General features: G+C 44.5%; 1 protein-coding gene across 3 annotated transcripts in view; it reads right to left on the bottom strand.

Annotated features, from left to right (window-relative positions):
- Window positions 1-862: 862 nt before the first annotated feature.
- The window catches only part of PTGIS (prostaglandin I2 synthase), a 46708-nt gene continuing 34048 nt past the window's right edge, over window positions 863-13522 (bottom strand). For all 3 annotated transcript variants that reach the window (XM_083508132.1, XM_083508134.1, XM_083508133.1), the window contains exons 8-10: window positions 9000-9181; window positions 5008-5159; window positions 863-1185 (exon numbers count right to left, since the gene is read on the bottom strand). In XM_083508132.1, the coding sequence (XP_083364258.1) occupies window positions 1038-1185; window positions 5008-5159; window positions 9000-9181 (482 nt within the window). In that variant the 3' untranslated portion in view covers window positions 863-1037. The remainder of the gene's footprint in view (window positions 1186-5007; window positions 5160-8999; window positions 9182-13522) is intronic.

Genomic DNA, 13522 nt, shown 5'->3' with positions numbered 1-13522 from the left:
AAACAATTGCTGAGTGACCCACACTCTGCCTGTTTCATTCAGGCTAGCTTTGGCAGTTTCTTGGTCTGCTGTCTGGATCACTCTTCTGCAATTTCCAGACTCCTGAGTCCTGGAAAAGTGCTAAAGCATAAATCACTAACCTAAGAAGTACAGGTCGACCTGACAAATTTGCGTCAAACATCTTTTCAGCTCACTTGGTTAGAGCATCCTGCTGAGAATGCCAAGGTTGCAGGTTCGATCCGCTGCATTGCAGGGCGATGGACCAGTTGGGTCCCTTGCAACTCTGCAATTCTATGATTCTATGACCCAATATTTGTGGATCAAAGTGGGGCCGATGGTCTTCTTGTGCCTGTCACTTCAAAAGGTTCCACATGGCATCTGCAATTTCCCACCAGTTTTTTTGGATGTACAACATATTGGCCTGCAATGGTGTGGTGAAACTCCTCCAGACATTCTTTTGTTATCATCCATCCGTGGTGATGGTATCGGGGCAGTTACACATGCTCCCACTTTCGATAGTTTGCGCATGGAAATGTTTTGGGGAAACATATTGCTTTGCTTGTAATAGGTACGAGCCTTGTAGTTTCCTGATGAAATCCTGTAACTTTTTATACACTAAATGCTGTCAAGGTTGTTGGGTTTTTTTAAATGTTCCACTTTTGTTGCAGTATTCCGTAGTTTAAGAGTGTGCCCCCAGATGGCATTGGGACAGCATCACAAAATAAGAAAGGAGAATGATGTATGGATTGGTCTGGTATAAGCTCACCACTGTTATTGAGTCAATGACATGTTGCAGAAAACACCTGTCTGAAGGGGCCCCAATAGCCATCCGGTGAGCTTTTGCAAATGAACAGCTTGCAGATGCCACAGAGAACAATTTATTATGCCCTCTTTGCAGCTATAACATATAAATACACCTTAGCAACCCATGCCATGTCAAAATAAATTTCAACTGAAACCAGTGAGCAGCTGTTTTCTTGCAGAACATGAAGGGATATCCAGAGGAGCTTGACGATAAGGGGAAGAAATATACAATTTTACTGAGCTTTCAGTTTATATCGAATGATGACATCTTTCTCTGGCTGCAACATTCCAAAGCCGTATCTTTCCTTGTCAAAGGCTGGGATTGCTGCATTGGGATCTTTCAGCTCCAAATCAAAATAGCTTAAGAGGAGGAAAACACACCTGAAATGAGAAAAATAACTTGGTCAGTAGGGCCAAAGACAGGGATGTGACGATATGTGGCCTTAGGCCTGATTTCCTGCATCCTTACAAAAGCATTTGGTGAGCTATCAGTTAGACCTCTGGGAAGATCAATCTATCCCCCCTGCTGCCGCCCCCCCCATGCCAAGAAGCCTGTTGGGTAGGGAGGGAGAGAAAGATGGAAGTAGTGGCCTCCAGGATCTTGGCTCTGTACTTTTAAAATGTAAAATAGATAGTATGACTATAAACCAGGAGAACAATACTTTAAACAGAACATTCCAACAATTCCAATTTTGTAAGATGCACAGATTGCTGTATGGCCCCATACAGCACAAAGAAAGTTCTGTTTTATCCAGGAGCTTTTAACTGTAATGGAAACTACAGTTTAACAGTATAGTCTAGAGGAGCTTACTCCTGAATAAGTGTCCATAGGTTGCAGCCATACAAAGTAATCTTGTAGGCATGTCTACTCAGAAATAGCTTCCCCAGTGTTCAATGGGCCTCACTCCCAGATTGTTGTTGTTTAGTCGTTTAGTCGTGTCCGACTCTTCATGACCCCATGGACCAGAGCACGCCAGGCACTTCTGTCTTCCACTGCCTCCCGCAGTTTGGTCAAACTCATGCTGGTAGCTTCGAGAACACTGTCCAACCATCTCGTCATCTGTCGTCCTCTTCTCCTTGTGCCCTCCATCTTTCCCAACATCAGGGTCTTTTCCAGGAAGTCTTCTCTTCTCATGAGGTGGCCAAAGTATTGGAGCCTCAGCTTCACGATCTGTCCTTCCAGTGAGCACTCAGGGCTGATTTCCTTCAGAATGGATAGGTTTGATCTTCTTGCAGTCCATGGGACTCTCAAGAGTCTCCTCCAGCACCATAATTCAAAAGCATCAATTCTTTGGCGATCAGCCTTCTTTACGGTCCAGCTCTCACTTCCGTACATCACTACTGGGAAAACCATAGCTAAGTGTGCATAAAACAGTGTGATAAGCTTGTATGATTTTCTTTTAATGGAATCAAAGCTGCCGCCTTCCATGGCTTAGCAATGCTACCTAACATTTCTTTCCATGGAAAAATAAATGAATGGTTTAGATAAACTTGAAAATCTTGTGACCTGCTCATTTTAAATTATTCAAGACAGATGGGGGTGGCATCTGGTCACACCTAGGGCTCCTCCAAATGACATATTAGTTGAGCATTCATCCTGATTTCCTTGCACCAAAGCTTAAGAGGAAGTTAAATCATATCCAGTCTTTATTGAGCATTCATTCTTATTTGAGATAATGAGCGCTGATAATGAGCGTTGAACCTGCATTCATCCCGATTTGCCTTCAGGGTGTTCATACATCTTCCTGCTAATAACATGCCCATCCCATACTTTTCAGTGCAATTCCCTGTCACTTTCCACACTGATTCTTTTTTTAAAGTGGGATTTGTGGCACTAGGGCAACTGGGTGGTTTAATCTACTTTAACTGTGTAAACCTGCATCTCCTGAGATGTGCTTGAATCCCTCCTGCAAAATACTGAGAGTCTGGAGGCACTGAGATTGTAGCAAATAGAAGCCTCACAGAATTAACAACAACAACAACATATTATTTATACCCCGCCCAACTGGCTGGATTTCCTGAGCCACTCTGGGTGGCTTCCAACGTATTAAAAATACGTTTAAACATCAGTCATTAAAAACTTCCCTAAACACAACTGCCTTCAGATGTCTTTTAAAAGTCAGATAGTTGTTTATTTCCTTGACTACTAATGGGAGGGTGTTCCACAAGGCGGGCGCCACTACTGAGAAGGCCCTCTGCCTGGTTCCCTGTAACTTCACTTTTCACAGTGAGGGAACTGCCAGAAGGCCTTTGGAGTTGGACCTCAGTGTCTGGGCTGAACGATGGGGGTGGAGACACTCCTTCAGGTATAGAGGACCGAGGCTGTTTAGGGCTTTAAAGGTCAGCACCAGCACTTTGAATTGTGCTCGGAAATATACTGGGAGCCAATGTAGGTCTTACATTGCTTTCTATCAATTTGTGCACACTGTGGTCTAAACCACTGAGCCTAGGGTTTGCCGATCAGAAGGTCAGCGGTTTGAATCCCTGTGATGGGGTGAGCTCCCGTTGCTCGGTCCCTGCTCCTGCCAACCTAGCAGTTCGAAAGCATGTCAAAGTGCAAGTAGATAAATAGGTACCGCTCTGGTGGGAAGGTAAACAGCGTTTCCGTGCGCTGCTCTGGTTTGCCAGAAGTGGCTTAGTCATGCTGGCCACATGACCCGGAAGCTGTATGCCGGCTCCCTCAGTCAATAAAGCGAGATGAGTGCCGCAACCCCAGAGTCGGTCACGACTGGACCTAATGGTCAGGGGTCCCTTTACCTTTTAACTGTGCAGCATTGTGACCATGAGCTGAAAGGTAGCACATCACATTTGATCACTGCCTTGAACTCCCTGAAACCTCTGCATCCCCTGCAGATGTGCAGTGCTGGATGACCAGGCAGCTTTCATTTAAATTTCCCACAATGCCCCTTGAGCAGTGCTACCTTGGAATCAAGGTGAGATATAGCAGGTGCCTGGCACCAGTTTTAGGAGCAACATCACTAGACAAACCTGCCAGAGGGGTCCACCTGGGCAGGAGGAGGAGCTGTACCAAGAATATTCAAGCTGGAGCCAGCCCCACAGGTTACTGAGTAGCACTGTACACACAGCCATTTGCCTAGATCAGGGGTAGTCAACCTTTTTATACCTACTGCCCACTAATGCATCTTGTTTGATGGTAAAATTTCCAGTGCTCAATGGAAGGAGGATTCAGCTTGTGCCGCCGAACCCCCTACCTCCTCCTTAGAATCCTGAAACGCCCACTAGTGGGCAGTAGGGACCAGGCTGACAACCCCTGGGCTAGATAGTTGCTGGTGTCAACCTGCTAACTCAGGAGAAATTTTTTAAAGCATGCTTTAAGTATCTGATTGGAAATGCAGGACAGCAAAGGAGTGGGAAGTTTGTCTTCTGTTCCTGACAGAACTCCGATGGCTTTTCTCTATATTGATGGAACGTTTTCGCTGCCATTTTATTGGGTTTATTTTATAGGCTATTGTACCGCTTTTATTGCAATACGTTGTTAGTTTTTTCCTGATTTCATGCCATGCTTTATGCTTTTGAAATTCGGTAAGTCACTTGGAGAGTCCTTATGTGTCAAGCAGCTCATAAATCGAATTAATAACAATGTAAGTTGTTCCTCTGAACTATGCATATGGCTGGGAGGACGGCTAGGAGCAGGCTCTGCCCCCCCCCCCCCCGTGTTGGTTGCATATCTCCCTGCAATATGCCTACATGCACAGAGCCCCTTCCATGTGACTGGGAATCCTGTATGGGATAGGAAGCTGCCATATTGGTCCATCTCAATATTGTCTACACCAGCCTTCACCAACCTGGAGCCCTCCAACTGTTGTTGGGCTCCAGTTCCCATCAGCCCCAGCCAGCATAACCAATTGCCAGCAATGATGGAACTTGTAGTCCAACCTGGGGGCACCAGGTTGAGGACCAGGCAAGTCTACACCGACTAACTTTCCCGCATTTCAGACAGACCAGGGATATGGAACCTGTGGTTGGATGTTGATGGACTCTAACTCTCACTGGTCCCCAGCCATCATGGCCAGTGCGGGGCTGCAATGTGACTTACTAGGGAGTAATCCCTATCAACCACTTTGGGACTTACTTCTGAGTAAACGCCATGCTGTCACTTTCTGTTACAAGCCAGCGCTAGCTTCTTACAATCGAAATTATTGCAAGAGGCGGTCATTATATCAACATGACAAATTCACTCACTGTTTGATGCTATTGACTGCAAGGAACTTTCCGATACAGACATTTATTCCTGCTCCCCATGGCATGGAGTAATACTTGAGGCTTTTCCCTCCTTTATAGAAATCTGTTTTTTCTGTGCCGTCCGAATTGAGGAATCGGTCATATCTGAATTTCTGGGGGAAAAGAAGAGGTTCAAAGTGAGCAAATGTTTCTTTTAGGAAACATTAAAAATGCAGCATGCAAGGATTTAGAGTCATGGGCAGGGATCTGTTTGGATTTTTAAAATATATATATATACTGTAGGGGTGGCTACTATAATAAAAGAATAAAAGTTCCTGTGATAAGGCACATTGTTTACATGTAGACTAGAGATAGCCCATGTGGTGTTCTCCATATGTCATTGGACTACAATTCCCATAATCCCTTGCTGGCTGGGGCTGATGTCCAGCAACATCTGGAGAATATCATATTGGCTACCCCTGTTGCACCCTTTTCAGTCACAAGATACAAGAGGAAACTTAGAGTGACAACACAGGGGAAAATCCACAGTAAGCTCTCCTCCACAAACTCTGTTAAAATTAATGGGGATTTCCTTGGGGCAGATGGAAGTAAATGCATCTTTGATGCATTGCTTTCTTCTAACCAGTTGTCTGCCTGAGGCCCATTCTATGACAAAGGAAGAAGAGCATTTAGAATTGGCTGTTGAATGTATTGATGCTCAGTCTAAGTCTCTTTGGCTGTCCTTGGGAGTGGAATGGGGAAAATGGAACAGCATTTCAAAGCCAGAACCTCCTCTACACCCTTCCAGTCAGCCCACAGCACCAGTCTCCCGTCTCCTGGCTACAGTGCCACTTTGGCATTGCTTTAGGCATTTAGGACCATTTCCTTCTCCTCAACAGAATTCACATCTGGATCCTTTAGCAGGGGATGGAAGTGCCTGGGGAGCGGAAAGATGTTTGCTCTCAAATCATAGATGCCTGGAAGCTTAATGTGGCAAAAGTGGAACATTTAATTGCAATTAAGGTTAACAACCTTACTTTTTTCTAAGCTTACTCAGAGAGTCTCTGCTTGCTCCAAATTAAATCTGTCATGTAAGGCATTGATGAGCATTTTGAGAAATACTTTAAAACATGCTGTTGGGTTTTTTTGTTGTTTTTGGATCCTGAAATAGAGCACAGGAATTTACTTGCTAATTGAGAGGCAGGTGAGCCTCGTGCAACCTTACAAACAATAATTTAATGAGACTTGAGTTACAATAATATCAGCATCGTTTCTGCCATAATGGTCCCTGGGAGGCTGTTCATAAGAGGAAGCAATCCCAGTTTGATTCTTTGTTAACAAAGAGAAAATTAACGTGGTGCTGGTGCAAGGGAGGTAGGAAGACAGAGAAGGAGAAACTCATTGATATATTAAAGAAGTGCCTTAGGTTGTCACAGCAACAGCCAAAAAGGAATTCCACTTATCAATTCTGGTCTGCACTTAGCATTCTTTACATCAGTGGTTCCTGAACTTTGCCCCCCACCCCACTGACCATTTGAAAATTACTGATGGTCTTTGCAGACCATTAATGATTTTTCTACCTGTTGCAGCCAGCATAACTGTAAAATAAGCAATAAAAATACAATTAAAATTGGTATGAATATATAATTCAGATATGACATCTTGTAGACCACTGGTGGTCCAGGAACAACAGTTTGGGAACTCCTGGATTACATCATTCTATTTTTACATCCAGAGAGTTATTATTTTTACTCCTGGAATTGGTCCTGAGAGCCAATTTTTGAGGGACACGTATTACCTGAGCAGGCTCACAGGTGACTGTAAAACCAACAGATGCTGCGTGTGCAAATGAGCCACTTCGGATCTAACATCACAGATGGAAATTCTGTCATCACCCAACGCCATCTTTTCCCCCAATCAAATCAATTCACCCATTCAGCAGCCAGTCACCAAAGACAGAATAATCAGGTGTAGGAAAACCACGGGGTGTCCATATGTTTATGTGAACCAGAAGCTCTTTGTGATTTGGATACAAGAAATCATGGCTTGTTGGCATATCGAATATCCAACTTGCAATGGCTGTGTAGATCCATTAAGATTTCTATCACAAGAGTAATTCCGGGAGCTCTACCAAGGGTGGAACAGGTGAGCCAGATCAGTGTTGACAGTAACAGCTCAGGCACTTACGGATGGAGGATTTCGCCATTTCCAGCCAAGCTAATACAGTGTATGCGACATCCACAAACCATGAGGACTTTTGCCCCCTCTCTGTTGCTCTCCACTATTTCACATGGCAGGCTGGGAGATAAGTGAGATCAGTATGTCCAAATGATGAATTGCAAAAGGACAGTCTGTTTTTCTATGTCTGCCTTGGCACTCCTGTCAAGCAACACATTTCATATAGAATGTGCTTAAGGACATAAGAAGTGCCCTGCTAGATCATATCCAAGACCCTTCTAGTCTAGCATCCATTTTCCTTATAATGGCCAACTAGATACCCTGGGAAACCCTCAAGAAGGACACAAGGGTAATTCTCCTCTTGTTGTTCCCCAGCAACTGATATTCAGAGGCATCCACTGGTAGCATGATCTTCCATCAGTTTGCCTCCCTTTCCCCCTAGTTGCCTTTTAAAATAACCGAAATTGGTGGCAATTGCCACGTCCTGTTGAAGTGAATTCCATAAGCAAACATGGCTTAAGCTGCAGAGGTCAGCAAACTTTTTCAGCTGGGGGCTGGTCCACTGTCCCTCAGACCTTGTGGGGGGCCAGACTATATTCTGAAGGAAAAAAATGAACGAATTCCTATGCCCCACAAATAACCCAGAGATACATTTTAAATAAAAGCACACATTCTACTCATGTAAAAACACGCTGATTCCCAGACCATCCGTGGGCCAGATTTAGAAAGCGATTGGGTCAGATCCAGCCCCTGGGCCTTAGGTTGCCTACCCACCTAATGGCTTAAGGTCATTAGGTGCAAGGTGCAGCATTATTTCTGGTTCAGCTAGTCTTTGGTGGGGCAAAAAGTCTGCTGAGCATCCAAACTGCCTTTCTTGATCACTGGAAATTGTACCTCCCTCCCCTTTGAGATGTCAACAAGCGCTTTCAAACCTATCTCTCTAGCTTGAAGGGCTAAAACTTGTTTCTTTTCGAAGAAAATGGAAATCGAGAAACTGGTAACAGTACCAGTTTGTACGCTAGTATGGCGTTAATAATCCTGAAACATGCCCAATCCTCCCCAGAAAGCTAGGTTGTTTTTAGACATGGGAATGTGACTCTGTCAATATTGTGCTGTTTCGACATGTTGGCATGGGTTTTATGCCCATGTCAAGCTGCAAGAGAAATGAGAATAAACAAGGAGATGGAGCAATCCCCCGCTGAGGAATGATTGCAAGGTTGCAGCATTCGGGATTTTTTAGTTTAGAGAAAAGGCAATTAAGAGGAGACATGATGCAGGTGGTCAAAACTATGCAAGGCGTGGGGAAAGTAGAGAGAGAAAATATTTCCTCCCTCTGTCATAATGCCAGATCTTGGGGTTCATCCAAGAAAGCTGATAGATTCCCTTATTCACACAGCAGGCAGCTAAACTGTGCCATTCACTCCCACAAGATAGAATGATGACCACCATATTGGATGGCTTTGAAAGAGGATTAGGCAGTATCATGGATGTTAAGGCTTTCAGTGGTGACTAGCCATGAAGTTTCTGTTCTACCTTCATCATCATTGGAGGCAGTGTGCCTCTGAATACCAGTTACTGGGAATCATCAGTGGTGAGGGTGCTGCTGTGCTCGGGTCCTGGCTTCCCATAGGCAACTGGTGAGCCAGTGTAAGAAGAGGACGATGGATTAGATGGGCCATTGGCCAGAGCCAGCAGGATCTTCTTGTGGTCTTAAGGATGCTGCACATGGCATTGTCACAATACTCGACCCAGTGGGTTTAAATAAGCCACGCAGTGAAAGGAGTCTGTGGAGGAAACTGTCAGGAGGAACATGATTCAGAACGGTGCAGCTTTACCTCTGGCTCCTCATAAATTTCAGGGTCCATTTGAGGGCTTATAAATGGAAAGAGGCAAAGCCTATCTCCTTTTCTCAGGCTGTACTCTCTGCCGTCTGCTAGTCTCAGGCTCATGTCTTGAAGGACCTCTCTGGTGATGAAAGGAGCTGCTGTCAAACGTAGCATTTCATTCAATGCGCTGTCTGTACAAACAGGAGAAGCAAAGGGGGGGAATTACTGCGTCCAATAAACATGCAAAGGAGCAAAGGTAGGAGCAGCTGCCTTTATCTCTGTGTGCCAAGGAGATGGCTCACTTTTCTAACACTGCAAATTCACTTAAGAAAATTCCACCATGAGATATCCTTTAGGAAATGCAAGATTTCTTTCCTGAGAAACTGAACTGGAAGCAAAGGAAAAGCGATAAGGAGTCTAGTCCAATGAAAAAGGAAGAGTCTTGCAGCTGTAGCTCAATGGTACAGAACATGCTTTGCATGCAGAAAGTATTGGGTTCAATCCTGGGCATTTCCTGGTGGGGCTGGGAGAAAGGCCCTCTGTCTGAAATCTGGGATAGCCACTGTTAGTCAGTGTATTACTGAGCTAGATGGAGGAAGGGTCTTGACTTAATATAAAGCAACCTCTTCTGTTCCTTAGGTAAAGGTAAAGGGACCCCTGACCGTTAGGTCCAGTCGTGGACGACTCTGGGGTTGTGGCGCTCATCTCGCTTTGTTGACCGAGGGAGCCGGCGTACAGCTTCCGGGTCATGTGGCCAGCATGACTAAGCTGCTTCTGGCAAACCAGAGCAATGCACAGAAATGCCATTTACCTTCCCGCTGGAGCGGTACCTATTTATCTACTTGCACTTCGACGTGCTTTCGAACTGCTAGGTTGGCAGGAGCAGGGACCGAGCAATGGGAGCTCACCCCGTTGCGGGGATTCGAACCGCTGACTTTCTGATTGGCAAGTCCTGGGTTCTGTGGTTTAACCCACAGTGCCACCCGCGTCCCTTAGATTCCTTCTATTACATTTGCCTTATACCTTAGATACCTTCTATTGCATTTGACAGTCCGTTAGATTCGTTCTATGTGCAATTCCTTACATTTGCCAGAGGCACATCACAGTTACACCAAGATTTCCTGCTGCAAATACATTAAGTGCAAACAGCAGGTGTGTGCTATTCCCCTCCATTTCTTTATAAAACCACCATCCCATTCCTTACAGTTTATAGCATAACAGTACATTTCCACATTTTAGTACGTTATACCAAATAACATAAATAGCCTAATTTTTATTGTTTGATTGAAAGATATTCTGTTTCACGGCATTAGATTTCTAGTGTTCTACCCTTAAATCCATCTTGATGGCTGAAAATGGTATATGTCTATATTTTAAAAAATAATAATTACTACTAGTAATGCACATATATTGTACTATACTTATCGCACAGCACTTTGACCATTCATCCCTTGTACCTACATCTCAAAGACTTAAGAACTCCCTCCAATTATTTAAGAACACAGATTTGCGTTCTTTAACAGTGTGGGAGGCCAGTATGGGGTCACTGTCAGAAAGTAAAGACTGGAGCCACGTGGTTCAGGTTTTAATTCCCTACTCAGCCATGAAATTTGCTGGGTGACCTGTCTCACGTGGATGTTGTGAAGATAAAATGAAAGTGGGGGAAACAATCCATATCTCTTCAAGCTCCCTGTGGAACCAGAATTTAGAGGCGGTTTTTAAAAACTAGTTTATAGTAAGATAAAAAAGTTCCTGAACTAGACTGCTACAATTTCTAGCTGGGAAAGAATGGAATGACCCTTTATAAATGAATGAATGAATGAATGAATGAATGAATGAATGAATGAATGAATGAATATCAAATCCTGTACAAAGAAAACTTCATGACAGGGTGAAAGCCAGGCTAGGATTTTTCTCCCCCCAAAACTACGTACTTTTCTATGGGCAGATCCGCACCATACATTCAAAGGCTATTCAACACACATTTAAAGCAAGTGGCTCCCCCCCCCCAAACAACAACAACAACTGGGAATACTGGGAGCTGTAGTTTGTGCATGGAATATGCTTTAAGTGTATAGTGTGGATCTGCTGATTTTTTGGAGCTGCTGCTTCTTCTTTTTTTGCCATGGGACAATTACTTCCAAGCAGTTGTGCTTAGTACTTAGAGTCTTATCCTCCCTGAGCATTCTTGGTTTGAACAGGTTTATTGCCCATCTTCCCTAGCAGCTGAAAAAGGTCCTTACACGGCATATGCTGATCTTTAGCAGGAAGAATGGTGTGAAAATGTGTCACTGCCGGGACAAATCAACCCTGTTTTAATAGCAGTTTTGAACAGAGTTAATGAACATTCCTCTTTAAGGAAACATGGTCGGGGACAAAGGCACTATGGTGCAAATGTAGGAGTTGCAGTGCTTGGAACAAGATGTAGTGACTTAAAATACTCCTTGTGCCTAAGGAGTAATCTAATGAAAGGACATGGTGGTCTAGGGCTACCTTGTTGTCTTTTAGATTTCTCAGTTCTGATCACAATGTTGGCAACGCTGCACCACTGTTTCTCCACATTTGGAAGGGAAGAGATGACTAAACTAGGGATTTTAAAGTCCACAATCAGTTAGAAATGCTGTGTAAATTAATACCTTAATTATCTGAGTGTTCCTCCAAAAGCCAACAAGGAAATTTGGGCATTCCTCCATTGCCCAATGAGATGAAATGTGGGTGGAGGGATTTTGTGATAGCTTGGGAGGCCCTGCAAAATATGACAAAGACTGTTGCTCATTCAAAGGGAGGGCAGGAGGCATGGCTGCCGCTCTAATTGGACTGATGACATCATCACGTAGCCAGCCCTGATTGGTTATGTGGCACTGTGACATCATGCTGGCTTTGTGCTCCTTGACTGGCTGGATCAGGCAGCCAACAAGAATGAGGATTTAAAAAATGGTGCCGGAGCAGCTCCACAGAGGGACAGTGAACCAATCTGAAAAGGTGCAGATTTGGGAGGGGGTGGTGTAGAATGTGACCTTTGTATGCCAGAAATATTCACCCCTGAACATTAGGCACAACCTTACTTCTCTTGAGAGACACAAATAAATTTGATGTTGAACCGGATGCTTGTGCAATGATTATATAAGCGCATGTTGGAGTCCTACATTTGGCAGATGCTAATGAAGAAGTATTTCTCTTCTCTTTATGACTACACATTAAGAATAACCACATATTCACATAAATCTTGCAGGGGAGGCTCAGCAGCAATTTGGATGTGCATTTCAGAGAAATTTAGGGGAGTGAGCATGAGTGAAAGAGGTATTAAGTGCCAGCCAACTTATTGCTCTTCAGATACTGAGCGAGGCTTCTACAAATATGAGTCTTCCTCAGGGACCCTGCACTTCCCAAATGTGCCTGAGGCCCAGTAATTAATAACACTCCATGGATCACCCTGCATAGGGAGGTTTGATCTTTGACTCTATCCCTGAAGTAGTCTCAGGCTCCTCCAATGAAAAGCTCCACCAACTTGTCATGGACCCAAAGTCCTCTAATCTCTTGGATGAGAAGATAGAAATTGTACCAGAATGCCAGGGTTCTCAAACCAGGGTCCTGCCCAAGCACTGAAGAGGCCACCACCATGACTTAGGACCTCAATTGGTTATGTGAGCATTGTTGAAGTAATTCATGGGTGCCTAGGACCTGTCGAAGGTCCTGTAAAGTTTAATGGTAACACCAGCTTCTGATGGTCTCCCATTCAAAACCAGTCCTTCCAAGTCTTGCTCAGCTCCCTGTAGGTTCCCAGCATGACTGAAACAGGACTCGTGTAATGAAATACTTGAGCAGGCGCCATCATATGAGAGTTATGTACCGTTTCCTGCACAGAAGTGCAGATATTAGGCCACTTCAGTTGTTCTCTCCTCAGGTGAATACAGTTGTCTGAGGGGCAGATGCTTCCCTTGCCCCCACCATTATGCCCCCTCATGACCACATGTTGAGGCTAAAGGTCTGAAGCAGGGATCCTGCTTTAAGTATGTTGGCCCTGCCCCTCTTACACTTGATTGCCTTACACTTCCTAATGATAGGGCCGGCTCTGCGCAGATTCAGAAAGACTGAGTAACTGGGAAGCTCATGGAGACAGCTATAACCATGATAGGGGTATCTGGAAACAGTGCAACTCAGACCACAGAAATGTAGGGACAGTAGAGAATCTGGTGGTCCTGGGTCCACATGTGAAGGGAAATTGGATGTCAAAGAAGCACATGGGATGGATGCAGGGACTCCAGGAGCCAGTGGTACTGCTGTGAGCTAGTGTGGTCTAGTGGTTAGGGTGTTGGGCTAGAACCTGGGAGACCAGAGTTCAAATCCACACCTATCCATGCAACTCACTGGGTGACCTAGACCCAGGCACCATTTGGCAGCCTAACCTACCTCACAGGATGGTTGAAGTAAAAAAATGGGTATGGGGAGAACCATATATGCTACCTTGCTCTCTGGAGCAAAGGCAGGATATACATGTAATAATAAATAACATGCTTTTTATTATTAAAAAA

Source organism: Podarcis liolepis (assembly GCF_965112155.1).
Source record: "Podarcis liolepis genome assembly, chromosome: 6".
NCBI classification, from domain to species: Eukaryota; Metazoa; Chordata; class Lepidosauria; order Squamata; family Lacertidae; genus Podarcis; species Podarcis liolepis.
The sequence above is the reverse complement of the archived record's forward strand: the minus strand, read 5'-3'. Positions and strand labels throughout refer to the sequence as shown.